General features: G+C 52.9%; 12 protein-coding genes across 12 annotated transcripts; 4 read left to right on the top strand and 8 right to left on the bottom strand.

Annotated features, from left to right (window-relative positions):
* The first annotated feature begins 277 nt into the window (after positions 1–277).
* Positions 278–2,781, top strand: QC762_701100 (uncharacterized protein). The gene is made up of 5 exons (XM_062892975.1): positions 278–494; positions 624–1,534; positions 1,605–2,050; positions 2,113–2,336; positions 2,514–2,781. Exons 2-5 carry the CDS (start codon positions 1,027–1,029, stop codon positions 2,557–2,559), a joined length of 1,224 nt encoding a protein of 407 aa, XP_062739932.1. The 5' UTR covers positions 278–494; positions 624–1,026; the 3' UTR covers positions 2,560–2,781.
* Positions 2,782–3,596: 815 nt separating this feature from the next.
* QC762_701110 (uncharacterized protein) lies at positions 3,597–5,466 on the bottom strand. Its single transcript, XM_062892976.1, has 3 exons — positions 4,724–5,466; positions 4,605–4,662; positions 3,597–4,557 (listed from the first exon to the last, which is right to left on the bottom strand). Exons 1-3 carry the CDS (start codon positions 4,936–4,938, stop codon positions 3,829–3,831), a joined length of 1,002 nt encoding a protein of 333 aa, XP_062739931.1. The 5' UTR covers positions 4,939–5,466; the 3' UTR covers positions 3,597–3,828.
* Positions 4,981–6,163, top strand: QC762_701120 (uncharacterized protein; the record flags this gene model as incomplete). The annotated part of the gene is made up of 3 exons (XM_062892977.1): positions 4,981–5,790; positions 5,842–5,952; positions 6,008–6,163. Exons 1-3 carry the CDS (start codon positions 5,584–5,586, stop codon positions 6,161–6,163), a joined length of 474 nt encoding a protein of 157 aa, XP_062739930.1. The 5' UTR covers positions 4,981–5,583.
* A 593-nt stretch (positions 6,164–6,756) lies between these two features.
* QC762_701130 (uncharacterized protein) lies at positions 6,757–8,259 on the top strand (the record flags this gene model as incomplete). Its single annotated transcript, XM_062892978.1, has 3 exons — positions 6,757–7,005; positions 7,063–7,404; positions 7,478–8,259. 3 exons carry the CDS (start codon positions 6,757–6,759, stop codon positions 8,159–8,161), a joined length of 1,275 nt encoding a protein of 424 aa, XP_062739929.1. The 3' UTR covers positions 8,162–8,259.
* Positions 8,260–8,269: 10 nt separating this feature from the next.
* On the bottom strand, positions 8,270–8,809 carry QC762_701140 (uncharacterized protein; the record flags this gene model as incomplete). Its single annotated transcript, XM_062892979.1, has 1 exon — positions 8,270–8,809. The coding sequence occupies one exon, from the start codon at positions 8,807–8,809 to the stop codon at positions 8,270–8,272; it is 540 nt and encodes a 179-aa protein (XP_062739928.1).
* Positions 8,810–9,863: 1,054 nt separating this feature from the next.
* On the bottom strand, positions 9,864–11,698 carry QC762_701150 (uncharacterized protein; the record flags this gene model as incomplete). Its single annotated transcript, XM_062892980.1, has 6 exons — positions 9,864–10,128; positions 10,197–10,315; positions 10,368–10,649; positions 10,698–10,954; positions 11,019–11,491; positions 11,544–11,698. 6 exons carry the CDS (start codon positions 11,696–11,698, stop codon positions 9,936–9,938), a joined length of 1,479 nt encoding a protein of 492 aa, XP_062739927.1. The 3' UTR covers positions 9,864–9,935.
* Positions 11,699–12,048: 350 nt separating this feature from the next.
* QC762_701160 (uncharacterized protein) lies at positions 12,049–14,735 on the bottom strand (the record flags this gene model as incomplete). The annotated part of the gene is made up of 4 exons (XM_062892981.1): positions 14,017–14,735; positions 12,884–13,963; positions 12,569–12,822; positions 12,049–12,499 (listed from the first exon to the last, which is right to left on the bottom strand). The coding sequence occupies exons 1-4, from the start codon at positions 14,551–14,553 to the stop codon at positions 12,049–12,051; spliced, it is 2,322 nt and encodes a 773-aa protein (XP_062739926.1). The 5' UTR covers positions 14,554–14,735.
* A 122-nt stretch (positions 14,736–14,857) lies between these two features.
* On the bottom strand, positions 14,858–16,973 carry QC762_701170 (uncharacterized protein; the record flags this gene model as incomplete). The annotated part of the gene is made up of 2 exons (XM_062892982.1): positions 14,858–16,602; positions 16,656–16,973. 2 exons carry the CDS (start codon positions 16,971–16,973, stop codon positions 14,986–14,988), a joined length of 1,935 nt encoding a protein of 644 aa, XP_062739925.1. The 3' UTR covers positions 14,858–14,985.
* Positions 16,974–17,553: 580 nt separating this feature from the next.
* Positions 17,554–18,273, bottom strand: QC762_701180 (uncharacterized protein; the record flags this gene model as incomplete). Its single annotated transcript, XM_062892983.1, has 1 exon — positions 17,554–18,273. The coding sequence occupies one exon, from the start codon at positions 18,271–18,273 to the stop codon at positions 17,554–17,556; it is 720 nt and encodes a 239-aa protein (XP_062739924.1).
* A 388-nt stretch (positions 18,274–18,661) lies between these two features.
* Positions 18,662–24,387, bottom strand: QC762_701200 (uncharacterized protein). The gene is given in 6 exon segments (XM_062892985.1): positions 18,662–18,741; positions 18,761–22,562; positions 22,641–22,777; positions 22,851–23,245; positions 23,555–23,818; positions 23,870–24,387. The coding sequence occupies 5 exon segments, from the start codon at positions 23,907–23,909 to the stop codon at positions 19,781–19,783; spliced, it is 3,618 nt and encodes a 1,205-aa protein (XP_062739922.1). The 5' UTR covers positions 23,910–24,387; the 3' UTR covers positions 18,662–18,741; positions 18,761–19,780.
* TRX3 (mitochondrial thioredoxin) lies at positions 18,770–19,780 on the top strand. Its single transcript, XM_062892984.1, has 2 exons — positions 18,770–18,908; positions 18,987–19,780. The coding sequence occupies exons 1-2, from the start codon at positions 18,817–18,819 to the stop codon at positions 19,360–19,362; spliced, it is 468 nt and encodes a 155-aa protein (XP_062739923.1). The 5' UTR covers positions 18,770–18,816; the 3' UTR covers positions 19,363–19,780.
* A 462-nt stretch (positions 24,388–24,849) lies between the features above and the next one.
* On the bottom strand, positions 24,850–26,067 carry DOM34 (Translation factor pelota; the record flags this gene model as incomplete). The annotated part of the gene is made up of 1 exon (XM_062892986.1): positions 24,850–26,067. One exon carries the CDS (start codon positions 26,065–26,067, stop codon positions 24,850–24,852), a length of 1,218 nt encoding a protein of 405 aa, XP_062739921.1.
* Positions 26,068–27,419: the final 1,352 nt, after the last annotated feature.

Raw genomic sequence — 27,419 nt, 5'->3', positions numbered from 1 at the left:
GCATCCATTACTATCCGGTAGTCATTGCCGAGAGCCTTGGGCCTCAGTCAGATCATGATTCTGCTCTCACACTTCGTAATCAGACAAGTAGCATTCAAGGATCCTGGTGGCACCACATGTATGGTTCTCCTCAGTTTACGTGACCTGGTGAGGGCTAGTAGCTAATTAGACCATGCAGGAAACGTAGGTACCTAGCTAGGTACATGATGTTCACACGAGTCCGCTGGGTGTTCTGTCACGTTGTAAACAAAGAGATTGAGGCCTTGCGAAAGAGTCAACAGGCCCCTCAAGATACGCAATATACCTCTAAAAGATAGGAAATAGGCCTCTCAAGATAGTCAGAGGGCCCTAAAAAGATCGTCGTAGGCATATCAATTATCTTTGAAGCGCTTAAATTCTTTGTGCAATCTCTATTACTTTGTCGACCACTCCCGCCTACCAGGGCTAACCACCATTGCGCCACATCACCAACGACAATCATCTTGTCATTATATGTGAGTCTCTTTAGAAATCAACACGTTGGATTCCGCCTCATGTGGACCAAAAGGGTTCCAAATCTCAGGAGATAGCGACTGTCGTTTCAACCAGAGTGTGCTCATAAGACTTATCACCTTCTCGGCCAGGGGCATATCACTCATGGCGGCAGTTATAGCTGCTGAACACGACCTGATATATGGCGGCAAATAGGAAGCTTGAAGGTCAACTGCCTGCATCAGTCAACCCTCAGCCTATAACACTTCGTGGAACTGCTGCAATGCGAGGATGCAATGCACAACACATCCGCCATTTGATTTGACGTGTTAAGAAATACAGTAGATTAAGTGCAGTTTTGATCACATCATCAGTGCGCATTCCTGCTACACAGGCTGTCAACCAGATCCATTTAACCATGAGACTGCCACTCCAATCCCCAGTCTCTGGACTGGCTTCCCATCACCCGTTGAAAAGGCTGCGCTTCGAGCTTTCCAAATATCATTTGCTGTACAGCCATCATTATCACCCAGATACGTACGCTTAGGCTTCAAAATGGCACGCTCAGACTTTGCAGGCTCAACTCTAGGCTCAGAGCCCTCAAGCCCAACCAGTCCCATCGGGAGTGACAGGTCGCGTGGAAGCAGCGCTCCGACAACTGTAACAGCGGCGTCAGTGGATCCCTTGATCAACCCGGCACAAGCAATAGACGGAGCGGAACACCAACCGACTCCATCACTCGCATCAATTGCCATTGAGGAACCAATCCCCGCTGAAGGCTGGCTTGATCTCGCAAGATTGATGACGAAGACACCAGATTTTGTGGCCTTTTCGCGGTTCCATGACCTTCACATCAAAAACCTATTGTATTATCAAGTCGAGTTATCAGTGTTGAGGGAACAATTGAAGGATCTGGAAGAGCTGGACAGAGATTCGAATGGTCTCGACCTTCATGGCGAGTCTGAGTTTCACAAAGAACCCGAGAAGATTTTCTGGGGACCGGGCACCGACAGTAAACAGTTTTTGAAGATTCGAGAATTGAGGGAATGTTTGAAGGGCTACGGTATGTTCAATCTTGTTGTATTCTCCTCAGTTCGTCAAATATTCCGGGTCGTGGGCTCACAGGGGCATAGACGAAGCGCTCTTGCAGTACTCCCAAATATCAACGCTCCCTGAACCCAGTACGCACAACATGCGACAACTAGTGAAGTGGCTCCAGGACGAAGATCATGGGAACATGACTGTTCAAGGAGTTGGCAGCGAGATATGGGGGGATCAGCAAAAGAAGCCAGAGCCTCCCCCACTTCGCCAACAGTTCATGAATCTCATCAGCTTCTGGAACAAGACGGAACCGCCAACCAGAGCAGACCTTGTAGCACCTCGTTGGCGAAAGGATGTCGACGGCCTGACACGGTGGCTCGCGGAGGAACTCATTCCCTTCAGAGAAGCTGTAAAAAACCCCCACAAGAGAGAAGCGGATGATTCGGAGTCTACGGCCGGTCAAGAGGGAAGTGAAAAGACATCTACCAACCATGTGGAGGATGCAGATAAAGAAGCTCAGAAAAGGAGGTCAAGAACCGTGAGTCAACATTTAGATTGGTGGTCATCCAGCCAGCCTATCAGGTTACTAACATCGGAAAGGACAACGTTCGAGCATACTCGGGAGACACGCTACTCAAGCTGACTTATCGCGGAGCAACTTTGGTGGCCTGCATGCTTCCAATTGTCGCCATTCTTTGCCTCTCGATCATCCCCAACTTGTACCATAAACTGGCCATGATCACATGCTTCACAGTCCTCTTCGCCATAGCAGTAATGTGCATGACCGAAGGGACAAGAGTTCAAGTGTTTACGGCCACCTCCGCGTAAGCTTCTCTGTCTCTCTTAACACTCTTCTTTGCACTCCAGTTATGACCCCTATTTAAACCCTGTACCCTGAGCCCCTGAATCCCTGAACCAAACAGGTAGTGCACCAGAATCATGCATGGCCACGAACCCCCTCGTAGGAGCCACAGAAGAAGAGGCTGACACGACGTCAACAGATTCCTCGCCGTACTGGTGGTTTTTGTCCCGGTTCAAAGTTCCTGAAATTCTAGACCGCGCTACATCGTCAGTGATGCTTGGTACCTACCTAGATAATAGGCTTTAAAAATAGTCAACAGGTCTTGAAGGATAGTCAGCAGGCCTTGAAAGATAGTCATTTAGCTTAAAATATAGTTAATAGGCCTTAAAAATAAATAATAGGCCTTAAAAGATCGTGAATAGGCCTCCAAAGATAGTTAATAGGCCTTCAAAGATAGTTAATACGCTTTGAAAGAAATTCAGTAGGCCTAAAAAGATAGTAAATAGGCCTTGAAAATAATTAAAAGGCCTTAAAGAATACTCGTGTTACGCCCCAAGCGTAATACCTCTGTACAGGAACCACTGGGTGTCACGGTTCTGGAAGACAGTGGGGCCACGAGGGACCAATCAGGACTGGACCGCGCGATCGAGCGGGACTCACGGTCCAGGTGGGCAAACGGACCAATGAGATGGGGACCGGAGACCGCAGCGGGGTCCACGGTCCCGTATCGGCCCATTAAGAGCGGACCGGGGACCGTCTGTAAGTCAACAGTCCACGGTCCACTGGTCTATATATACGGAGGAACTGGCTGGTGTAGATAGACAGTTCCTCATGCAAGCAATTCAAGTTCATTTGTCTACAATATACTCTCAGTAGCTCTTTGTTAGAACAACCTGTTGTTGACAGTGAACCCGTGTCTGAGACGCTTGTCACAACCTTCGATCATCCTGTCATATTCACCTCTGGCGTACTGCCTTGCAGTCTGTATCCATTCCTGGTGCAGGTTGTAACAACTCGATAGGCCTTAAAGAATACTCGATAGGCCTTAAAAGATAATGAAAAAAGTGTTGAGTTTAAATTGTAGGCCTTTTAAAATGATACAATTTTCAACTAGAAGTTGAGCAGGGCGTTGAGCAGGGCGTTGAACTGGGGGTGGGGGTGAGGAGAGGGTGGAGGGGACGGGAAAGAGTGGAAGGGAGAGGGGAGGTGGACGGAGAAGGCATGATGTAGTGAGATAAGACGTAGTGAATAGAATGATAGAGACCACAACGTAGAAGAAAGTGCGTAAAGCATAATAAAAACACCTCATATAATCATTTCAAGGCTTTCCCACCATCTCCGAAAACATATGGACTATCTTTAAAGGCCTATTAAGATATAAGGTAGGTAGTCAAGCCCTACTCACTACCTCTGGAGGTATGCTAGCTATCTCCAAGGGCCCTACTGCTAGCGACAGTCTCCATCATTTGGTCCACAATGGACGTGGTAAGGTGGTACTATCGCTCGTGATGAAATTAATCCTTAAGTGGAGCGGTGGTAGGATCCCAAGACACATGCTCGTACACACCAGTGTCTAACGACTTCATATCCTCCTCAGTAAGCTCAAAGTCGTAGACCTGAGCGTTGGCGACAATTCTTTCAGACTTCACGCTCTTGGGCAGTGGGACCAGGCCTTTCTGCAAGCTCCAACGAATCAGGATCTGAGCTTCGCTCTTTCCATGCTTCTCGGCAAGCTTCTTGACAATGGGCTCACCCCATCGGTTGCCCTGGACCAAGGGGCAGTAGGCCTCGACAGCAATGTTTCTTTTCTTGCACCACTCGACAATGTCGTCTCTGGGGCACCAGGGGTGAATCTCCCACTGGCCGACGCTGATGACGCCGCCCTTGCCCTTGCCGCCGCGCTCCTCCTCCAACTCGGCGATGTGCCTTTCCAGCTCGTCGAGATGGGCAACGCCGTAGTTGCTTACACCGATGCTTCTGACCTTGCCGGCCTCAACAGCCTCCACCAGGGCCTTCCACGATTCTTTGCGTTTGGCCGAGCCGCCGTAGGGGGCGTGGATGAGCACGAGATCGAGATACCCGAGCCCCGTCTCGTTGAGCATGCGGTCGATCTGGGACTGAACACTCTCATAGCCCAGTGTGTAAGGCATGATCTTGGTGGTGAAGAAGATCTTCTCGCGGGAAAAGGAACGAATGGCCTGGCCGCAAGCTCCTTCATTGCGGTACAATGCCGCAGAGTCGATCTGGGGGTGGTCAGTAACTGCGCATATGCCACAGGGGGGACTCGCACATGGGCATAGCCAGCCTTTACAGCTTCGGACACGCATCTTGCTGTATCTGAAGGGGGGCTATAGTGAGCGTCAGCATGTCACACTCAACACGGATAGAATAGCATGTTTTGAAGCGTACGTCTGGTAGACACCGAAGCCCAGTTGAGGGATCTCGTAGCCACTGTTGAGCTTGAGCTTGGTGTCGATGGTGAGCGTCATTATGAGAGTAGTCGGATGGTGTTGTGAATTGAGCAGTCTCTGGTTTGACATGTAACGTGAGCGATTTTTTATCAGATGATCTGATAACAAGCAATCGATCGGAGTGGGCATCGGCGAAGGCATCGGCGAAGGCATCGGCGAAGGGCCACCCCACCTTGCAGAGCATGTTGCGGGTCATTTGTGCACGTCACCATCGAAGCCGCCAACCGTGGTGACGTTTTCGGGGCTTGGCGTTACTTTTTGAGTCCCGAGAATGCGTCGCCGTGGTTTAGTGCATACCTACCTAAACAGGGTGAAATTTGGATGAGAATGTCGATAGAAAATAATGACAATCATCGACTTCATCCAGGTCACTGGTCTGGACTGTACCAAGCCAGCGCCGAGTGCTCTTGCTGGCGTCTCTCTGCCCCTCCACGCCGTCCAAGCAAATTGCGGGGCTCTCGGTCGCTGCAAGGCAAAATGAACGCCACCGTAGTCTCCGACACAAGAACCTCACGTGCCTTCGCGTCTCCATCTGACGATATTACGACTGTTGGTTCACGAGTCGGACAACACGAGAATCAACACACCTTTCAATAGATTATTGGACGGGCTAACACGGAAGTAGTCTGGGCTGCGGCGCTGCTCAGGGGTATTATCGGGGCTCTTGTGTCACGTGCTGCTTTCTCAGCTCAGCCCAGCCAGGCCACTGAGACATGCTGATTCAATCGCGATGACCTTCTGGGGAAGGACACACCGGAAGCCCGCAGCGTTGCGCAAACCACTCTGTACCCGTTCAACATGGTCAATATCTCCGGGGCCAGGCCTCACGCGTTGAGGATCACCATCGCCCTCTTCTGCATTCTCTCCGTGTTTCTGTTCTTCGACCCCATCGGCTTCGCATCCACCATGAACTACAACCTCGCACCCCCAGGCTCGACCACAACGGTGACACACATTGTCCTGTTCAAGTTTAAGCCCGATCTTGATGATGGAGCTGTAGATGTGGTGAGTCCCGTCGTTTACCGGCCAATAAACACCCTTCTCACATGATATCAGGCATGTGCCAAGATCTTGTCTCTTAAGGAAAACTGCCTTCGGCCCAATTCGCAACACGCGTATATCAAGAGTATTACAGGAGGTCGAGATAACTCCCCAGAAAACCTCCAGGTACGTCCCACTCTTGCCTCCTCGCCATGTCTCATGGGCTGACCTCTCGGACAAGAATGGCATGACACATGCTTTCGTTGTGCAATTCGAAAACACGGATGATAGAAATTACTACGTGGAACAGGACCCCGCCCATCTGGCTTTCAAGAAGGAGATTGAACCTCTGGTCGAAAAGATTACCGTGCTCGACTATGTCAGCGGTGTGTTTTAGTGGGTTTGGCCAGCTAGCTGAGTTATAAAGTAACGTCGGGTACCTATCTCCAGAGGCTTCACAGTTTCCCATCATATTGCATCGCCGTTTCTTGAATGGCATCAACGCACAGCCACGCCGAGCTGCGGCGCACGGAGCCGGCTCGGTCCCGAACCCGGCAGAGCTTCGACTTCACTGTCCCGGAAATAAGGCCACTGCTTCTGTTGATGTCGTTTCAGTGGTCAATGCCTGATGGCGTAGCCATCGCCATTTCTGTGCAAATCACGACTCCAACACCCCGCACCCATGATACACAGCAGACAGCCACACGTTGTGGACAAAATAATTGGCCATGCAAAGGTAAGTCAACGCACATTATATTCTAAACTATGCGTTCAAGAAAGTCGATAGGCCTCATAACCATTTCGTAGGCCTATGAACTATATTTCAACGCATATCAAACTATCTTTTCATGCCTATTGACTATCCTTTTAGGCCTATTGACTATTTTTTAAGGCGTATTGACTATCTTTCGACGCGTCATTTGGTTTTTTATATAATGAAAGATATTTTGTCCACGACGTACCGTCAAGATCGAGAGGTTGGTTCGTCATATGCGTGTCGTTGACGTGCTGACACTTACCGGCATACACGATTGCCGCGTAGGTGTGCAAATAGGATCAGGCCAGAAGCAATCGAGGAGATATAAAAAGGGTGTTGATAAACCACGAACGGAGACGTTCAGATTCAGCCAACTCAACATTCACAATATGGCGACCATCACGCAGACTCAAACCACCGCCGCCACCGAGAGTGCCCCTCTCAAGTTGACCCTGGCCTACCAGGAGGAGATTCATGAGGAGGTACTTGCTGTCATGCCTTACCTCCATGGCGTCCATGAAACTAACAGCCTTCCCTAGTACAAATACTCGGCATACCTCCCTGTCTATGACACCGAGACCACTTTTCCCCCTCTCAAACCCTTCGAGTTCAACGACAGAGGTCTCGTCGCCAACAAGGAAAAGCCCAATCTTTTGTCCAAAGAGAATGCCCCCGCTCTCAAAGTGATCAATTTGACGCCTGGTATTGGAACCGAAATCCGGGGTCTTCAGCTGAGTCAGCTCAACGACATCCAAAAGGACGAGTTGGCTCTCCTCATCGCCGAGAGAGGCGTCGTCATTTTCCGCGATCAGGACTTCAAAGACATTGGCATCGGGAAGCAAAAAGAGTTTGGCCGGTATTTTGGGCCTCTTCACATTCATGTGCGCCTCCCCCTCTCCCCCCCCTTTACCCTTCCCTGCCCTATCTAGATGATTCTAACCCCTTCCCTCTCAGCCCGTCGGTGCCCACGTCAAAGAATCGCAAGAATTGCATAACATATATTTGGGTAGCGACAACGAATACAGGAACCGCCGCCGAGGCAACCGTCTCACCACGACCGGCTATCACTCGGACGTTTCCTACGAGCGCCAACCCCCCGGGATCACCATCCTGACTTTGCTCTCGGTGCCCCCTACAGGAGGCGACACGGCATGGGAATCCCAAACTGCCGCCTATGCCCGTCTTTCCCCTCCCATCCAGGCGCTTCTTGAAAACCTCCGCGCTGAGCACTCCGGCTTTCCCCAAGCAGAAGGCGCCCGCCGTGACGGCCTGTTTGTGCGCCGCGAACCAGTGAAAACCGAGCACCCGATCGTTCGGGTTCACCCTGCCACAGGCCAAAAGGCACTTTTTGTCAACCCGGGTTTTACCAAGAGGATTGTGGGGCTGAAGGATGAGGAGAGCGAGGCGCTGTTGAAGCTTCTTTTCCACCACATCACGTTTGGCCAGGACTTTCAAGTGAGGGTCAAGTGGGAGGAGGGGACGGTCGCACTCTGGGATAATAGGGTGACAAGTCACACTGCTATCAGCGATTACAATGTCCACGTGCCCCAGGAAGGGTTGAGGCATGGGTTCAGGATCACGACGCTGGCAGAAAGGCCGAGGGGGGTCAATGGACTGGAGAGCAGATGGGATGAGTAATTGCTCTTCTTTCTTTCTTTGAGCCGGTGACAGGGGAAAGCCCCTGTGAGGATGGTGTGTGCAAAACTAAGTAACCTTAACCCTAACCCAATTCACAACCCTAACCCATCAAAACATGCCATCAATGATCATCGCGTTCACGAGCTGACAGTGTCTGTTCGCGTTCGTTTCACTCATTTCTGAATCATAGTTAAGACCATAAGGCCACACGTGTGAGCCTCCGCAGTTAATCTTTGCGTTTTGCCCATCCCAGCTCTTCAGAAGGGGGGTGGCTGTCGGCCAGTTGTTTTGAGAGCAGCGCTGGTTGAACCCGTTGGTGGTACCCACACCTAGCGTGTGAGAGATCTCGTGTAGCGCAACTCGTTCATTCATATAGGACCTGTTTGAGCCGAAGCGGATGTTGCCGTTGAAGTTGCCGTCGGCCGTTTGGACAGAGGGGACGTATTGGACTGTCACGACTTTGTTTGCCCGTGGAGCGAGCCTGTTGTACCTGGCAACGGCGAGACGCATGGCATTCTCGATACGGGCGTAGGCGTCGTTCTGGTCAGAGGTCGGGTTGCTCGCCTTCTGGAGGCTCCAGCTGATGGCTGCGGTGGCGAAGGATGTGTAGACCCAGAGGAGGGTAAAGAGCTGGAGAAGGACACGCATGTTAGGCAGTGTGATCCCGGAGACGATGACGGTCAGCACAGGGATTGGGAGTTGGATGTTGATACCGAGAAAAGAGGTATATGGACCTGACGGAGAGGTGAACGGAGAGATTTATACTGTTCACCAGAAATCACGCGGCGGACTGCCGAGCCGGGATGGTTGCTCTACGGGTATATTTACCGGCGATATTAAACAAGCCTCTTGTAAACACGACCTGATCATTCGTGGGATTTATGTCAATGCCCACTGACTTTCGGAGCCCTCGCCCCCGAACGTTCCTATGCCGCTTGCTGTTGCTTTCGGTGCTCATTCGCGCCGAAAGACCAGTGGACACTTGCAATAAGAATGAAACGACGTGGGCATTGTGAAGAAATAAAAACTGGGTAACGGTAGTATTCATCGGCGGCAGTGGATTATGCACCCCGGATTTCGGAACTGGCCGCCTGGATGAGAGCGAGCTTCCGCATTGGGAAGCTGCCGAGTGCGACGGCACTATCCTCTTGGGCGCGGATGGTGACATCTGGGATCGGCATACGAGAGAGTGAATTTGAAGAAATATCTGCGCATTATTTCCCCAGAGCCCAATACAAAAGGCTACCTTGATCTTGTGAACAAGTGTAGGCCATTGTGCTGCCTAGGTAGCTAGGCACTCAACTGGGTGCTCAACTGGGTGCTCAACTGGGTGCTCAACTGGGTGCTCAACTGGGGGTTGGCCAACTGAGTGCTCAGTTTGGTGAACAACAGGGTGTGCGATAACTTCAGTTCGTTGAAGGCATGGTTGAACGCAGTGTTGGTGGCCTTTGGTTACTCCAGGTTGTTCCAGGAGCAGCCTTTCCCATGTTGCCGTTGACTGAACTTCACATCTATAGCCCCAGCCCCGATGATAGGATGCACAGGGAGTAAAGGGGGGGTGCGCAATAGACTTTGTGAGGCCGTATTTGAACCCAGAGTAGGTTCGAGACCTACTGGCGCCAACCTGTGGGGATCTGGGGATCAAGTGCAGCGGTCACAAAGTTGATGATGCACAGGGAGCAAGTGCCTTTGGTTAACACAATTCATGCATAGTCAACACTTGGTGCTGTTTAGGTAAGTATAGTGCCTGGAGCTCTCTACAGTTGATTCCTTTTTACAGTGTGTAGCGAAAAGCAGGATGACGATGCCCGAGCCGATGCACACTGCCTTCCACCAATCGAATGTCTCTTTCTCCGCTATCACGCTTTCTGTTCTCCCACCCGAGATATACCACCTGAAGGCCCGTCAGGAAGAGTGTGATGACCAAGGCACCAAGACTGATGGAATGGCCCAGGGCGTATTTTGGCCTGTTCAGAGAGGTAAAATGTCAGCTTTTGGACCATTGCAGTAGAAAGTGCTACCGCGGGTGACATACGCATCTCGTTGCAAGTAGATAAACGTTCCAATGAATGCCGAGCAATTGGCGATGGATATCACAATGCCCACTCCCACTGCCCTGACGTAGTGAGGAGCCAGGTTGTTGGCAACCCACCCCTGGAAACCAAGTTAGCATCATCCGAAGATCTGGCCAAATGCCAACACCTACCATCAGCATAGGTGAAGCTTGAAACACTCCCATAGCAATCAGAAATGTGCCGGCATACTTGACTACATTCTGTTCAGATACAAGGAGCATCACATATCCTGCTATCCCAACCACAGTGCCGGCAGCAATGAAGCCGCCTCGATTTTTGACCTTGTCAGAGAAGTGAGCAGTGAGAATGACCACGACGAAGCCGGCCATGTTGGGTGGCACGGTAAAGAGCTGCGCTGTGGTTGACGTGTAGCCCATGCCGGCGACGATTGACGGCAAGAACAACGAGAAACTCTGTTCTTGTCAGTAAACGTTTAGGCAACCTGTCACTTGATGACATACGTAGAGAGGCACCAGCAAAAAGAACCAAACACCAGCACAGAACCACATCTGCGGTGACTTGATGGCCATCCACACCCAAAACCAGTCAAACTTCTCCTCGTCGACTGTCTCCAGAACCGTGGAGCCGCTCGCATCGATCTTCATCCTCTTCAGTGCCCAGTCCCGTTCTTCTTCTGTCAAAAACCGTGACGCGGCCGGCGTATCAGGCATGAAGAAGAAGCAAACGATCCCAAACACCACCGTCGCCGCCCCCTCGACTGTTCACATCGTCAGTATCATTCCCACCTAGGTACACAAAATCATCAGACATTTTCAACCCACCAAAGAAGATCCACGGCCACCTCTTATACCCCCCCACCTCAATATTCCCCAACGCCCCCGCCAGCAACCCCCCAAAAGCACCACTCAACGGCGCCGCACAGTAAAACAGCCCACTCCGATACAGCATCTCATGCCTCTTGTAAAACATGGCCAGGTAAATGATCACCCCTCCCAAAATCCCACCCTCAAACAACCCCAGCAACAGCCGGCAGACGATCAGCCCGGCATAGGACTTGACAAACCCTATGGACAAGCACACCACGCCCCAGGCTGTGATGAGGGAAGGGAGATAGACGCCCGCGCGGAACTTTTTGAGGAGGAGGTTGGAGGGGACGTCGACGAGAATGTAGGGGATGTAAAAGACCAGGAGGGCGAGGTTGAACTGGGTGCCGACGCCGGCGATGCCGAGATCTTCGGGGAGGCCGGCGAGGCGAGCGTTGCCTATGTTGGAGCGGTCGATGAAGGAGAAGAGCCTGGGGTTGTGAGAATGTGAGAATGTGAGAATGTGAATATGAGTCCACTGACCAGATACCAAATAACCAAGGGAGAATGTGAAGGTCAAACTTCCGGTTGAGGATCTTGTCTAACCGGGCGTTCTCCTCATGAGGAAGTGTACCAAGGGCCTTCTCGGTATGGATTGCGTCTTCTGCGGGCAGAGCCGAGTCTACCTCTGCTGCCATGGTGGAGGCTATGAAGAGACTCTTATTAGTTGCGTAAGTGCGGGAAGCACCCGGGATTCATTTATTACTCTCTGGTAGCGACGCGGGAGACCTGCTACCTGGGTGTCATAGTCAACGCGGCCGCAACGTGCGATGCAGCAGTTAAGATATAAGAGTTGCAACGGATATAAATGAACCGCCGGTGAGGGGCAGCCCCTTGCTCGTTGTTGTGCTCATGATCACAAACTCCCTCCTTTGATGAAAATAGCTTGGTCAGCGTCGTATCGTTCCAGGGAATAACCACCACCATTGGACAACACCTACAAGCACCTGCATGACTTCCATAACTACCTAAGATAACGGGGATATGACTAGTGTTCGCAAAAGTTGAACTGCACCCCCGTCCAGGATGACTCTGCCTCTTCGTGAAACGTGCTCCGCTCTTCCATCAACTTCAACCTGTGCTCCTTTGCCTCCTCTCTCGTCATCAGAGCTTGTGGCATAACTCGCTGCTTGCGCACCATGTTCATAAGTTCAGGCGGCAACCGATTGTTCATCTTGTCAAGCACCTCCTTTGGCGGGGAGATTGTGTCGGCGAGCCCCTGCTCGAGCAAGAGTTGAAACACCTCGGAAGGGAGCTCACCCTTTGCCACCTGGTCCTTGCCCCCAAAGACGGCTTCTGCCCACCAGTCCAGCTGTTGCGGTGGTACATTGGCAGTGGAGATGATTCGTTGATGTGGATCAACGAGCCAAAGAGCAATGAAGCGTCGATGTCCCGGCTTGGTCCGGTCCTGGAGACTGAAGGGAGAGACGCGATGCTGGCTGTTTCGTAGATAGTAGGTTAGACGAATGTGTCAAAACAGGTTATTACCTCGGATTGAATCCACTCACAAAACATTTGGGAAGGCAAGAAGGCGTCCCTGACGCGTTTCAACGTTGCCGAGCTTCTGCAGAGCTTCTCCGTTCCTAAACCGACAACCAAACATGACCTCAGTGGGCCGATAGTTATCCTGCCCGATAGTATCTTCCAAATCCGGGTGCTCATCTGCTTTCATGCGAAACTCAAGGGAGCTCGTGGTGATGTTCTCTGAATCAAGGTAGTACAGAGCTGTGGCAACAATGTGCTCGCTCATCATGCCCTCAATCTAGCCCCAGGCTTGGTGTCAGTACCTATCCAGAAGGGAGTAAAGATAGGGGTTCACTTACGTGCCAACCTCCAACCGGGAAGTCGGGCTTTTCCGGGGTAAGCTCAATCGTAGCCATCTTCACAATGACCTGAAGACCGGTTTCCTTAAACTTCTCACTGAGTTTGTGCTCGGTGGTGTATGTGACTGGCTGAAAGCCCAGGGGTTCTGGAAGGATAACATCCCGAATTTCTTTCCACTTGTAATTGAGCAAAAGTCTCTCTTTCTGCTCTTCCAGAGTAAGACCCTCGTACTGCTCTGGGTTGGAGGTCCATTCATCTGGCCCTGTCCAGCTCTCCACCTCGTATAGCTCGTGATCATCCAATGGAACAGGCCTGCCATTCTTTTCTTCCCACTCCCTGATAAGTCCGGGCCGCAAATCGTCCGGCTGAGCCTCGTAAGCGTCATTGTCATATGCGCTGCAGAATACTGGAGCGGGCCCAAACCGCTGTTGCACTGGGACGACTTTCTTTCCGCAATTCCGATAGCTGGAGGACCTCCTTTCGATGTAGGGTTCACCGATGGTGGCCTTTCCGCTCAAGACCCGTTCCCATGCCGGAATAGCCGTGTCAATGAGCCGCTCGATGGTACGATAGATCTCGGGGTGTCTCTTTGGGTGCAGGTTGTTGATGTAACTGGTGAACCTGACTGTACCATCGTCCTGAAAGGTTAGGTTGGCAGGAAGCCATTGGTATTTCTCAGACCAGAACGCATACTCTTGGCCGTTGTAGTCATGAAAGTCGCTCATTTCTTCGCGGGGTTTGGTGACCGGCTTCTCAATGACCTGGCCCTTGCCAGCCCACTTATCAACGGCATCCTCGACTCCCACAACCTCGTCTTGGAGAAATAGGGATTTCCCGTAGACAAAGGGGTGCATGGACGGGTGAACAAGGTCCTGGACCATCTCTTGAGCCCGTGGGTGCCAGTCAGGGTTAGAGCCTTGCTCAGCCACGAGTTTGTTGAAGGCGGCTCTGAGGTCTTCACGAAGCTCGTCGGTGACAACAGAGTCCGACTTGATGGCCATGTTCTCGTTTGTGTTGAGCGTAAAGATCAGGCCACTTTTGTTGAACTCGACAGCTTTGCAGCGAAGCTCAGCAATACACTGGAGTCGTATGAGCACCAAGCCGCAACTCTGATGAGGAAAAGAATACATACGTAATCAAACGCCTGCTCTGATATGATCCTCTGGCGCGCTGGTTTTTGAGGATGGTAAGCCCACTGCCAGGGATAGCCTTCGATTTCGTCAGGATCATCCCTGGCCAGTACTTGCCGTATTTCCTCGAGGTTTTGCAAGATTTGTTCGGTGATGATGGAGTTCCAAATGTCATCCTCGGGTGCTCTCATAGCTTCCTGTTTCCATTTGGCAACGATTTCGTCGTCAAAGACCTTTTCATGCCAGCCAGGTTTGTCAGTCAAGCGGTCCATGAGAAGGGTCATGGCCACCTCCCGAACCATGATGGGCTGTGTCTTGCTGTGGGCACCAGATACCTCGAAACACCCCACACGGTAATAGTCGACGCCCGGTTCGAGAGTCCAGTGCCGCAAGAGGTGGCGGAGGTCGACATTGATGCCGGGATACTGGTACGGCTGTTGCCTTTCCGGATTGGGTGTGGTTGGCTGAACGACACAAGTTCGAGGGGCGATCTTGGCAGCATCACGTTGGGCTCTATGTATCTGAGTTGTACGGGCCATGATGGTGGAACTGAGCTGGGTTCGAGAGTAGGTAGGTAGGTAGTTAGGTAGGTAGGGTGCATGTCGTTATTTATACCCGAATGCCAGGTTATGATCAAAATGTTAGCGGTGTGGAACCCACCACTGGTTGCCTGACTTGGCGATGGACCGAGACAGGGGCAGAATGCCGGCGGCATTCTCAGGGGGCGCTATTCTGTGGCAGCTTGAACTGACCGCCAACACTTGGCCATTAGGTACCTTTAAGACCTTTTAAGATAATGGGGCACCTTTGTATTATGTTATGGCCTTCAAAGTTAGAGCCAACAGGGCTTCAATGACAGTTAACACACCTGGCACGGCCATAATGACAGCAAAATAGAATAGTTGCGTATTGATCTCCTGCATTGTACGCATAGCTACATCGTCCACGAAATGACCGACGGGTGGCGGGCTTCATTTCTCCTCACCCCCGTCCTCTTGGTTATACACGCTAAAGGCATCTCTATACGTCCACCAAATCACAGCGCAAATGCCGAGCTCTATAGCAATCCATCCAAATGTCACCGCAGGCCACTCAAATGAGATACGATGCATCAACACAGCAGCAACCTCTGGAATCTGCGGCAGAGCAACCGGGACCTTTCCCCAAAGCGAGAAGCAGTCGCACCGGTTGAAGATGCCTACTTGGACAACCAAAATCATGACAACGGCCGCCCATCCCACGATGAAGTCCTTGATAAACACAGCCTCATACCAATATCCCTTCCCACTCTCGAGATGGCCCCAGCGGTCCATGTAGTATGCAAAGACACAGTCCAGCACAAAGCTGAGCAACCACATTATCAACAGCGCCGCCTGCCCTGCGTTACGACAGTTGAATCCTTCCGGAGGCACCCGGTAAGATATCCATGATGCCACAACCACAGACATGATGACGAGATTCAAGGCCAAAACAACGTGGCGCCATGTCTGTCGTATCTGTCGTGCTGTGAGGATCTCGGGCCGCCAGCCATAGATTCCCCCGTGACACACCCTCTGAAAGATGGGCTGTTTCTCCACCACGACCGGTATCCTGACCGATTCCCTCTTTACAGCCTCTGCGCTGACATTTGTTGTCGGTTCAGCAGTTGTCGCTTGGCCCGGAGGCGTCAACAGCAGCAACTGTTCACTCCCAGGATTCTCATCCCTCTCAGTATCACTCGTTACTGGAGACGCCCCACGTCCAGCCGCAACACCAACCGAAACCACCACCGCCCTCTCCTTCTCACCCTCGGTCCCCGAAGAAACCCCCCTCTCAACCACCCACTCCTCCTTCATCAGCTTCTCCCCCAAATCATTCAACACCCTCACCACACTCCTCTCCGTCTGACTCACCCCGATAATCGCGCTCAAAAACACAGCCGGCACCATGTACAAAAACGGCGCCGACATGGCGATCGAATAAGCCTCCACATTCGTCCACTGCCCATCCTGAGGGAAAACCCCAATCACCCTCCAAAACGCCGCGCTGATGGAGGCGATAAACACAAACTGCGCGATGAAAATAGGAAGCACATACGTCGCCCGATCAGCAGCGAGCATGTCAGCCGCCTTTTTAATCTGGGCGAGTACCTCCCTTCTTTGAACGAGTGATCTTGACCCGTAACGAAGGGGCAGAGGGTCGAGGAAGAGGCTGTCAAGCGTACGCATGAGGAACTCGGAGGATTCGACGCCCCATTCATCGTACGAGACTTTGATCAAAGACAGCTGCTTCCACAGGCTGGCGAATTTACGCTCGCTGGTGGATTTTCCCCAGTGGCTGCGTACCAACTCCCTCGCCAGGGGGTTTTCCAGCCTCCAGGACGCCAACTCGTCCTTGATGTCTCTTTGGATATCTCGTAGCTTCTTTTGCATCTTCTTTGCGCTGTGCCGGCAGGAAGAGAGCGTGTGCAAGAGGGACGCGATATTTGTTACAGGGCTGCCCAGGAGGTGGATCAGCATGAAAAGACTGGTGTTCGTCCATACTCGGAGGGGGAAGGGAGGACGGGAGAAGTGAAAGAGGAGGGAGACAAGGGGGAATTTCCAGGTGACCTGTTGTCGTCAGTTTATCATCTTTTCCACAGTACATGATGAGAAAAACTCACAAGTCTATTCCATATCCCCTGGCTATCGTACGCCGTGTAGATATCGGCTGTCATGTTTGTGATGGCCAGGCAGGCATCACGGGTAATGGAGATGTAGCTTTCATCGTGGGCCAGTTGGAGGTACGGGCTTGCCAGGGGGTCAGTTGTGTTAGCAAGCGCCTCTTGGAGAAATGTATAGGGCCCTTCAAAACCGAACCCGCCGACGTAACGTAGAGTGATGTTTCCATCCATAAGATAACCAGCTATATGAGTGCTATGCCAGCGTAGTAGTGGAAGGGTGGTATGATCATGACAGTCGGTTGTCTGTCTGCGTCCCATGCAAGATATATTATAATTTTTAGACCAGGATGTGCGGCATCCCGAAAGCTATACGCATCAAGCCACAGTCCAGTTATGACCCTTGTTGGCCACACGACACACTTAGGTGAATCGACCAGACAGATTGGTGGCGTCGTGGGCGGACGTTTCTTTTGTCTAGGCAGGGCTTCCCTTTTCTTGGGGGGGGAGGGGGGGGCTGTGTTAAATTCTTATCATTCTTTCGATATTTCCCCTGCATCGAGGTCACACAGCTTGGAGCTATGTAGCAGCTGATAAGGCGCTGAACTGGAAATTCGGTGTTGTTTCATTCCGAATTCAGCTCAGCTCAGCCCCAAAGGCCTCTGACTCTAAGTGTTGAAGAGCTCGCCGCGCGCTTGCAGCCTCCCCTCCTCGTTATCGGTTTCGATTACTTGGGCGCATGACGACGGTGCATTGCAAGGCAACCAGTGAGGCTTTCTGTCATCCAATAGCGTACGCAAGGAACTTTCCCTTGGCGCCCAGCGGATGAGATGGTCCGCACGAATTTCACTCATGGTGTGTAGAATTTGATGGTCGTTTTATGAGAAAGTCGTCCTCGGTTTTAATGTGTCGGTATTTTGCGAAGGATAACCCAATAAAACTCAACATTAGCTGAGCCTTCGTCCTCCGGTCTGAGCTCACCCACCACCATCTCCAAACCGTCCACCTGTTGGATCAGACGCGGCATGTTATCGGCTCCGTACCCGGACCAGAACATCCAGCCCTCTTCGCGACCCAGCCACTCCTCAATGATGTCGGCCTCCGTGTCCTCTTTGCTGAAGTTGACAAGGGCAAGCCCGCCCGGCTTCAACCAGAGACTGATCTTCTCCAGCATGAGCAGCTGTTCGGAGCGTGGCAGATGTATAAGCGTGTAGAGGCCAATGATGATGTCGAAGGAGCAGGGGTTAAACGACAGACATGTCATATCCCCTTGTCTCCAGTCTGCCTGGACATTGTCATGTTTCGCTTCCAGTTCCGACTTGGCCGAGTTGAGCTGTACAGAGGAGAGGTCGTTTGCCACAATGCAAGAGAACAAACCGGCAGAAAAGAGGCGTTGGAGGATGGGGTACCCGTTGCCGCAGCCCAGCTCCAGCGCCGACTTGGTTGGTGCTTCTGAGTCATATGTTGGGTTTTCGGTCTGCAAGAGACTGAGGAGGCGATCTAGATAGGAGAACCTCAGCGAACATGGATGGTTAACTGCCCAGGTGTTGTAGGTGGTTGCTATCGCGTCGTATGAGCGCTCCAGGCGGGCTTTAATCTCTGCAGAGGCAAGGTTGGCCATGTTGTCTGTTTACAAGATGGCTTCTTTAGTGAACTTGACTGATGAGACACCGAAAGGTCTGGCGATTTAAGCTTAAATGGAATCTCCACGATGGTGAATCGCAGAGTGAGAAGCGAGCGGCTGGGTTCGGCAGATCAGCGACAGTGACACCTTCCGTTTTCGAGCAGCTGTCATGGCGGCTTGCAGGACCCCCAAGCTGTGACAAATGAATTGCAGAGGCGAGTTGGCATCTGAGTTGAGCCCGTGAACTGTGGGACATGGAGCCGAGACATGGTAAAGACTCGATTGATCCAAACTGCCCCGCATCGCGCTCCCCAGCACGCGTGGAAAAGACCCCGCCATCGCAATCCCGCTCCCTGTCCTGCAGCTCTGCTATAAACCCCGCACCCCCATTATTAATCTCTTTCAGTGAACCCTTTGCGCATCGTGAAATATCCATTTCTACGACCCCTGAAATCGTGAACTTTCCTCTTCTTTTCTGCTTCCCATATCCCACACCTATACCAACGACATTTTTAGTTCCTCCCGCTACAAACCGCTACAATGGCCGAGCCAATCAAAATCTCCACCCAGGACGAGCTCAACCAGCTCATCACCTCCACCAAATACGTCATCCTCGACTTCTGGGCCGAGTGGTATGTTGTCCCCCCTCTACTTACTTTCCACCAACTACAATACCCCCCGCCGTTTTACTAATTATCTCGGCCCCCCAGGTGCGGACCCTGCAAAGCCATAGCCCCCCTCTTCGCCAAGCTCTCCAAGTCTCACTCCGTCCCAGGCCAGCTCGCCTTCGCCAAAATCGACGTCGACGCCTCGGCCGACATCGCAAAGGAGTACGGCATCACCGCCATGCCAACCTTCGTCTTCGTCGTCGACGGCCAGGTGGGCAAGGGCGTCGACGTCCAGGGCCGCAAGCTCGGCGTGGGCGAGAGCGCCGACCGCGTCGTCCAGATCCGCGGCGCCGACCCCAGGAAGCTGACCCTGTTGGCCAACGAGCTGGGCGAGCTGGCCAAGAAGGGTGCCGAGGGTTCGGCTGAGGAGGCTCCCAAGGAGGAGGAGAAGGAGGAGGAGGCTGCCGCCACTGCTTAAAAGGGGTTGAAAAAGGAGTGCTGAATTTGGTACGATATGATATGGGTCAGACATGGTCGAACGAGGCTTTGGCACAGAGACCAGGGAAGAGAGATACAGCAGCCACCACCAAGCAAGTGGTGGTATGTCGTTGGAGATACAAACGGTTGGCCGCTGGGTTGGCCGTGGGCCAGCTTGTCACTGGCTTGTGTGGCGCACTTCTGGATACCCTCTTTTCAGCAAGCATGACTGACGGAGTATTATTTGTTTCACTTTTGGTTCATGATATATTCTCAGCGAACCCAACGCAACACGGCATTGAAGCTCCGATTTTGTCCCGGAACCCCCTTTCATCCAATTGCGTCACAACCTATCCAACGCCATGCTAACAAAACGCTCGCTCTTATGCAGTAGTATAGATACAATCCCCTAGACATCTCTAACTGCCCAAATCTGAGCCAGTTCTCCCTCCGCTGCCGTGGGACGAGCTTCCGCGACTCCAGAGGTGCCGGTATGGAGAGCCATCTCGACGCACTTGCAGAGGGTTGACGGGCGCTACCATCCCTCCATTCGCTGGGATGGACCGGACGTCAGCCTCGCTGTCGGCCTGGCTCAAGACTGCTCCAGCTGGGAGAGACATGCGCTGATGCTTCCTGTCCTTTCCGTTCCCATCAGTGCTGTTTCTCACCACATGAGCAGCTGGTAACAGCCCCGTGCCTGTGCTCTGTCGCCTTGATGTTCCTACGCGCTGTTCTGGGCTGCCTTGTTCCTTCTGATCGCCAGGACCGGCGTCCCCTTGGGCCCGCTTCACTATAGAATTGCGGCTGTCGATGCGTTTGTGTCCCTCCACACCGCTACCGCTTTGGTTTGGCGACGAAGCGTTGACTTTGAAGGCCGTGATCCCTCGCCATCGGTTCAGATTCCAAAATGACGATGTGGTGCTGCCTCCCCCCGAACCCACCCCTGTTCCTGCAGGAGAATCGGGCGGATCATTCTCACTTGCTGACATGTAGGTAAAGCTCGGAGTCGGCGGCACTGACATTTCCTCCTCCGGCTCCTTTGACATGCGTCTTTCTCTGAGGAGCCTCGAAGGGACACGCGAGGGTGCGTTACTAAACACACTGGCCGTTGGGCTCGTCAGGGTGCTGCCAGCCCTGTTTCTTGACGTAACGGTCGAGTTCGCATATGGCTGTTTTCTGGCCTCGCTTGCCAAGTTCACCTGTGAACTCAGGGGCGTCCGGATGACCTTGGCCGGGCTCATCGATCTTTCGCTAGCTGCTGGCGTCGCGCTCCCATTTAATAGAGCGCTGGATCGCTTGTCGCCTCCGTTTTCGATCCCCTGGCGCCAGCTGAGGATTCGGTCGGAGCTGCCGCCAACTGGGCCAAGCTGTGGTGAGAATGGCTGGGTAAGAGACCCTCTTCGGCTACGTGTGACGCTGCCACCGCTGGTTCTTGTCATCACGCTGCCACTGCGACCTAGCCCGTTTCCACTCATGAATCCGTTGCTGGGCGCCAGCTTCCGACTGAACGTGCTTCCTGTCTCCCAGCTCTCGTGTCTGCGCTTGGCGAAGGCGCAATCTTGGCGAAAGACCTTAATGATGCCGGTATCGCCTGTTGTGATGAGAATGTTACCATCGTAATGAGTAGATCTGGCAATATAAGCGGGACTCGGCTCCGGCCTTTTTACCAGGTGTTCTGACGCGGGTGCTAGTTGAGACCCGGTGGTGCTTGCTGCGGCACTGGCAACCTCATCCAGGCTCTGCAAAACCACAGGTGGTGGATTGCATAGATCGTAAATCGGATCTCCGCTCTGACCAAGAAGCATCCTCGTTTGTGTTGGCGCAAAAAGAGCCGTCGTGACGGTCTCGCCGTGTGCTTCAAAATACTCGCAAGGCGATTTGTCCTTGTCCGTGGTCAGCGGCACCCCCTTACCCGTCACACTCCAAACAAAAGCCTTGCGATCCTCGCTTCCGCAAACCACATATTTGCCATCGTCTGAAAATGTGGCTGCGATTTGACTGCAGGAGTTCTCGTGCCCTTTGAGCTTAACCTCCATGGTCTGATCCCGTAGACTGTAGATTCGGATTCGACTGTCATTGGATGTGACCAACACTCGCACCTCGGCGTTACTGGGCACGTCAGTGGAAGCATGCGAGGCCGCACTGGAACCTGGTGGTTGATGAGTTGGATAGGCTGGGGCTGGTGGATGCACAAGCATGGTCTGGATGCCTGTAATCTTGCTTCCTTTGGCATTTTTGCCACGAGATGAGCGTACGTGAATTTGTGTCTGTTGTTTGAGTCCTTCTGTCTCGAAAAAGATGCAGAGGCCATTCAGTAGGCCGGCAATCGCTATCTTTCCGTCTGGGGAAAAGGCAACCGCAGTGATGAGATCGGGAAGGTTGGCCGAGAAGGCCACTGCCTTGTCCGGGATGCTCCATAATCGCAGCATGGTATCCAGGGAGCCGGCCAGGAAGAAGCGGTCATCCCGGGGGTGGAAGGCTAACCGCGTGACAAAGTCCTTGTGCTTGAACGTGCAGAGGCATTCTTTTCGACTAAGATGCCATAGCCTGACAGTTTTGTCCATCGAAGACGACAGCAAAAAGTTGTTCTTGCTCCAGCTGAGGTCCAAGACCTCCCCGGTGTGTCCCTCAAACTCCATCAGCGGCCGGTCCCTGAATACCGGCGCACTAAGCCGTTCTCCAGGTCCGCCATTGGCGTTCTCATCCTCTTCGTGTGCCCGGCGCTCGTCGCATGTCGTCAAGACTGCCCATATCCTGACAATGTGGTCTCGCCCGCCCGTGGCCAGGTATTTCCCGTCTCTGCTGAACTCGGTCGCCCAGATTGCTCCGCCTGACCTCGCTGTCTTGCGATCGCCGCCACCAGCCACGCTGACTGTCACAACAGGTGCCTTGGTCGCGTCGGCCTTCTCTTCATCTTTGGGAGGTCTTGTGCCGACCAATTCTTGGGCCAGAAACATGCGGTTGAACTCTCTTGCTTTCTTGTTGGTCGCCTTGGTTCGAATGTATCGTGGCGGTTCCTTATGATGGGGGACATAGCCTCCGCCCATGACTGGGTTGCTTAACGTCTGGCTGAAGACTCGGGCATTGGTGCCGTCCATCCGGGCCTCGACACCAAATTCCGAGTCTGAATCAAAGTCGGCTGTGTCCTTCTTGCGGCCACCGCGCATGCTCAAACGACTGAGAAATGAACCTCCTTTCTTGCTGTATAAATTCAACACACTCCGTCAGCCGTGTCTTTCTTCAATCCCATTGCCTCGCCACAGCAGTCTGTTGGCCTACCTCTTGTCTTTGCTCACATCTCCTGCTGGTGTGACAGCTCTCAAAAAGTCCGAACTGGATCGTGCTAGCCCTTCGGCCATATGCATCGAACGTCGACCTGGTATGGGAACCTCGCTGTTGCGTCGTAGGTAGATTTGCTATACGCGTATACGGTTAGACAGGCTGCAGTGAAGCGTCCACCCCACCGCCACGGCCATTACCACTACTCACCTGTGACAGGGGATCGAGAGCCGGACTCGGTATTGGTGAGGATGTGTGCGCGCTTTGGTTCACTCCGATGGTGATGCCCGGCCCAGCTGTCCCGTTACCGGCGGCGGTGCTTTGGTCGCCAGTGTCGTCTGCATTCTCATCATCGACGTCTTGTTCCCGGCCCTTTTCCTTTTCCTTTTCCTTTTCCTTTTCCCTTTCTTTCTCCTTGCCGGTTAGCCCAATGGAAGTGTAGCTCCGCGAAAGCCTAGACGAAGTCTTTTGGCTGGTACTTGGGGGCTGTGTAGTCGAGGTGTTGGCTGCACTGGGGGACGGAATCGGAGAGGAACGGCTCTGTTGGTTGCTACTATTGCTGCCTGCTGCCATCGCGTGAGCTCCTAAGCTTGTAGCCATGGCTGCTGCCGAAAGCAAGGGAGGAGCAGATGAAGAAACGGAGGATAACGTCACGGCCGCGTATGCCAGTTGCCAGGGCCTCGCCTTTGCATGTCTCGCCGACTGCTCGAACCAAACAAAAACAAGCAGTCCTGCGAGCTGCAAGCTGCGACCTTGCGATTGGCGACTCGACAAACTAACAACGGGCGATGACAATGGTGGGATGGGAGAACGGAAGGGGGAAACGGTCAGGGGAAACGTGATGATATGGCATTACTCTTTGGGGGTACTCGTAATTTTGATGATATCCACAAATGGAGGGCTAGGCGACTTACCTCGGATTTCACCCGAGATGCTGGTTGATCTTGGCACCGACTGTTGCGGCGGCGCCGGCGTTGTTCCCGGGACCCTGGATCGTGACAACGATGAGGCCCTGCTAGCGACACCCCGGACCGGCGGTATTGGCGACGGCTCACTTTCGCTTGGCTGGTGCTGGGACTGGGGCTGGTGCTGTTGCTCCGGCGCCCGCGTGCGAGAGGGGGCTGCCGCCTTTATGGTAGACCAAATGCTTGCCATGTCGGCGTTGTGTTCAAGCGACACTGTTCTGGCATTTCAGCCTTTGCTGCTGACCACCACCTCAACACGCCTGCCGTGTAACAATTGTTGGGCGTGCCGTTTCGCAGGAGGCATGGATGGAGCTTGATCGGACTCGAGAGAGGGGCCCGGATGCCGATCTGCAGGCTATAACCAGCCCTGTCACGCTGGCACATGCAACGAACTTTTTACTATGCGGCAGTGTCTTGTGCGACAGTGTAAGGCTGCTGCTCTTTCTTTCCTTCAACGTCGTCGGCCCGGTTCGTCCGTGGCCTGCCGTCTACCGTCTAGCATCTACCGTCTACCGTTTTCTTGACCGGCCTAGCCTGGAACACGGTGGGTAAAGGTGAAGTTGGATGAGGGGAGCCGGCAGCAAGCGGAGGATTTGACAGTTGTCCGTGTGTCCGTGTCCGACCTCAGCTTGGCGGGGCAAGGAAAGCTGAAGTGCGGGGAGCGGGAGCGGAGACTGGATGACGCAGGCGATCGGAATGGGGCTGTATACGCGTACCGATCCGAGAATGAGAATGACGAGGTCTCTACCAACAATGGCCGTTGTGTGGTAATCAGGCGTATACGCGGAACAGAAAGAGAACTTGAGGATGGTGTGATGTTTGTTTGTTTCAACAGTGGTTCAACAGGTTACATCATCAAGGTCGATGGGTTTCAACTGCTCGCAAACGGTGGCGCAACCCCCGAAATCCGTACCTGTGGATCTGCGCCGCGAGTACCTACTCTGTAAATGTCATCAAGGACAGAATAATGTATAAAAACAAAGATACAATCGATTGTCCTTTGCTGTTGGGTATTAAAATGTGCACTCTGTCTATCTATACCTATACATCAAACGTCATGTCGCATTCCCTTAGGTCCTGGTTATCCTAGATATGTCATGTTGATGACGTTGTACCAAGTTCCAGGTCGTTAAGCGAACTGTAAACCCTCGGCAGCACCCGATGCTAGCGCCATCAGAACCACCAGCTACCGAGCCGGGAACCCACCGCAGGCCAACGTCTGCCGATAAACACCGGACTCAGCTTCATATTATTGTCGTCCCCGCCGCCGACGCATCTTCCTCCGCATCCTCCTCGTCAAGATCATGCAACGGGTATGTTAGGAGCGCACAGATCCCGCCCAATGCATCCAACCGCTGGCCGCTCTCGTGGTCGCTGCTGAGCAGTCTAACGTCGCCGCCATCTTCCCTGACCTTGTCGACAAGTGCAACATATTTCTGCCGCTCCGCCACGTCCATGCTCTTGAAAAAGGCGCTGTTCACCATCAACACACCGCCGCCACGGCCCACGGCACCTTCTCTGATGGCCTTGGCGACTGGCTGAACACCGTACCACGCCCTCCCATCGTCTTGCCGAAGCTTTTGGTAGAAATTGTCCATCAGCTTTGTCTCGTTGGTGAACTTGGAGTCTCGCATGGTTCGTTGTGCCTCGGGGCTCTTGAGCACCTCGTTGAGACTGTGCACATGTCCAGTGCTCGTGTGGATCACGGCCGCCTCAGTAGCCAACCGCGCCAGTGGCTTGTTCGCTTTCTTCTCGGCATACTCCTTCATGTAATCTCGAAAGTTATGCGCGACGAAGCCAGGACTGGCGAGTAGTAGTTGCTTGGGGATGCCGGAGCGCTCGTTGAAGTCGATGGCGCTGAGTATGGCTGACAGAATCTTCCCGTAAAAGTCTGACATGCCTCCCTCGGCCTCCTTGCGCGACGACCTCTTCTTGGGGATGGTGTGCTCGATCCTCTGCTTGACCAATGTTCTTGACTCGGTGATCAGGCAGAGATTGGCCATTCCCTCCTGCATCACCACTGCAAACACCACGTCCTTGTTGGCCGTCTCGCTGACAGCCTCTGCGAGCAGGGCGCGGGCCACCGAGTCCCAGCCTTGCTCCTTCCATATGGTAAACTTGATGTCGCGATCAGTGTGCTTGAGGGTGATGGTGTGGTACTGTCCCACGGCAGCGATTTCATTTTCGTTGACAATAGTGCCGGCCACGCGAAGTTCCGAGGCGCGCGGGTCAAAAGAGGTGTCGGTGACCTTGACGGCCAGCTCGATGCGCACTTTTTGAGTGAATGTTGACCCTGTGAGAGTCTCGGTGGCGACCTTGCGGTTGGTGGGGGCATAGACGGTGTCGCCAATTGCGATGAGGTTGTTGGCGTGCCATAGATCCTCTGGCTCAGTGATGATGAGGCCGACCCCCTCGGTCTCATCTATGCTGGCCACTGTCTGGCGAGGTGAGGCGAAGCGCATGCCGGTCTTTTTTCCCTCTGAGGCTGTATTGGGATCTTTGCCTGTTTTATGAGAGGTGATGTGAGTAATTGAGTGGGATGCGCCTTGGAAGTTCGCAGCAGCAGCAGCAGGGCACATACCATTGCGGGGTTGCGACCGCTTTACCCCTGCTCCTGGAGAGTGGGGTTGTCTCTGTTCAGACTGTGGGGCACCACGTCCTCGCATCATTTTGTCTGTCTGAAGGTTGAATAGTGGATTTGTTGTGAATGGATAGATGGTGAAACTGTTGTGAATGAATGGGTGAAGAATTCTTCTTGGGACTGGGTTCTCTGTGAAGTAAGTTATTCTTATATACCGGTATTAAATATTTTTTAGTTCTCAACAGCCAACCTGGAAGGTTATACGAAAACGCCAAAACGCTTAACTTGTAACTCTTGTGCCAAAATCTAAATGAACCACTTCTACATACCTGTAAGTGGGGTCCAAGATGAAGTTATTTCCAAGATGCCTCCAATGGTCGCTACATCACAAAAGAGACCGTATAGTGGGCCATTTCCAAGTCTTAATGCAGGAATCTTATCCAATTCCACGGGAAAACCCAGTCCCCTTCACTTCCATTTTATATCTATCCACTCGCTTGATATCATTATTCACTATCGAAAGTCACTGACAGCTTTGTCATGGCGAAGATTCACAGTGCGAGCAGATTCAAGCTTCCACGCCGGGCTACCTCGTGGCTTAATATCAGCGTTGCAACAGCTTATGATCAAGTCCAGATTTCAAACATTGTTAGGACAAAACCATATCAAATCCTAGTATTGGCGATCTTTCCTGGGGTCCGATCACGAGGCTTAGTTGGTTGATCCTGGCGACATTTGCGTTTCTTCGGCGCTTATCGCGCTCCACCTTCCATGCTCGCTGGTTCAACGGTGTCTTGGAAAAAGAAATCCACTGTTCTTTTGGCAATGCTGATATAGTCACGGCCAATCAAGACGGGCTCTAATCATTGGCGCCTCAGTGGCTGCAAACACCACCTCCAATGCAATCTCAATCACACCCTCACCTTGTTTCTCACCGAGAGCAATCCTGCGGCTCTGCTGACGACGTTGTCGAGTACCAACAGCCCTCGACATGGTGTGGCAGCCGCCGCACATGTTCATCTTCAAAAACTCATACTGATTGGCCTCTTGTTCTCCCCACCACACCACCTTTGATGGCGGCCGCCCACCTCTATGCGGCCGCAGAGACCCAGCCCCCGGGATCAAGGTTTCACGACTGCCTGGCAAGGCTGCTTGTATGCGTCCAAGTGCCGGAGAGACATCCAGCTTGCCGAATCTGACAGCAATTGCAGCTCCTTTCTCAATATCAAAAAT

The sequence above is a fragment of the Podospora pseudocomata genome, chromosome 7, assembly GCF_035222375.1.
Source record: "Podospora pseudocomata strain CBS 415.72m chromosome 7, whole genome shotgun sequence".
NCBI lineage: Eukaryota > Fungi > Ascomycota > Sordariomycetes > Sordariales > Podosporaceae > Podospora > Podospora pseudocomata.
The sequence above is the reverse complement of the archived record's forward strand: the minus strand, read 5'-3'. Positions and strand labels throughout refer to the sequence as shown.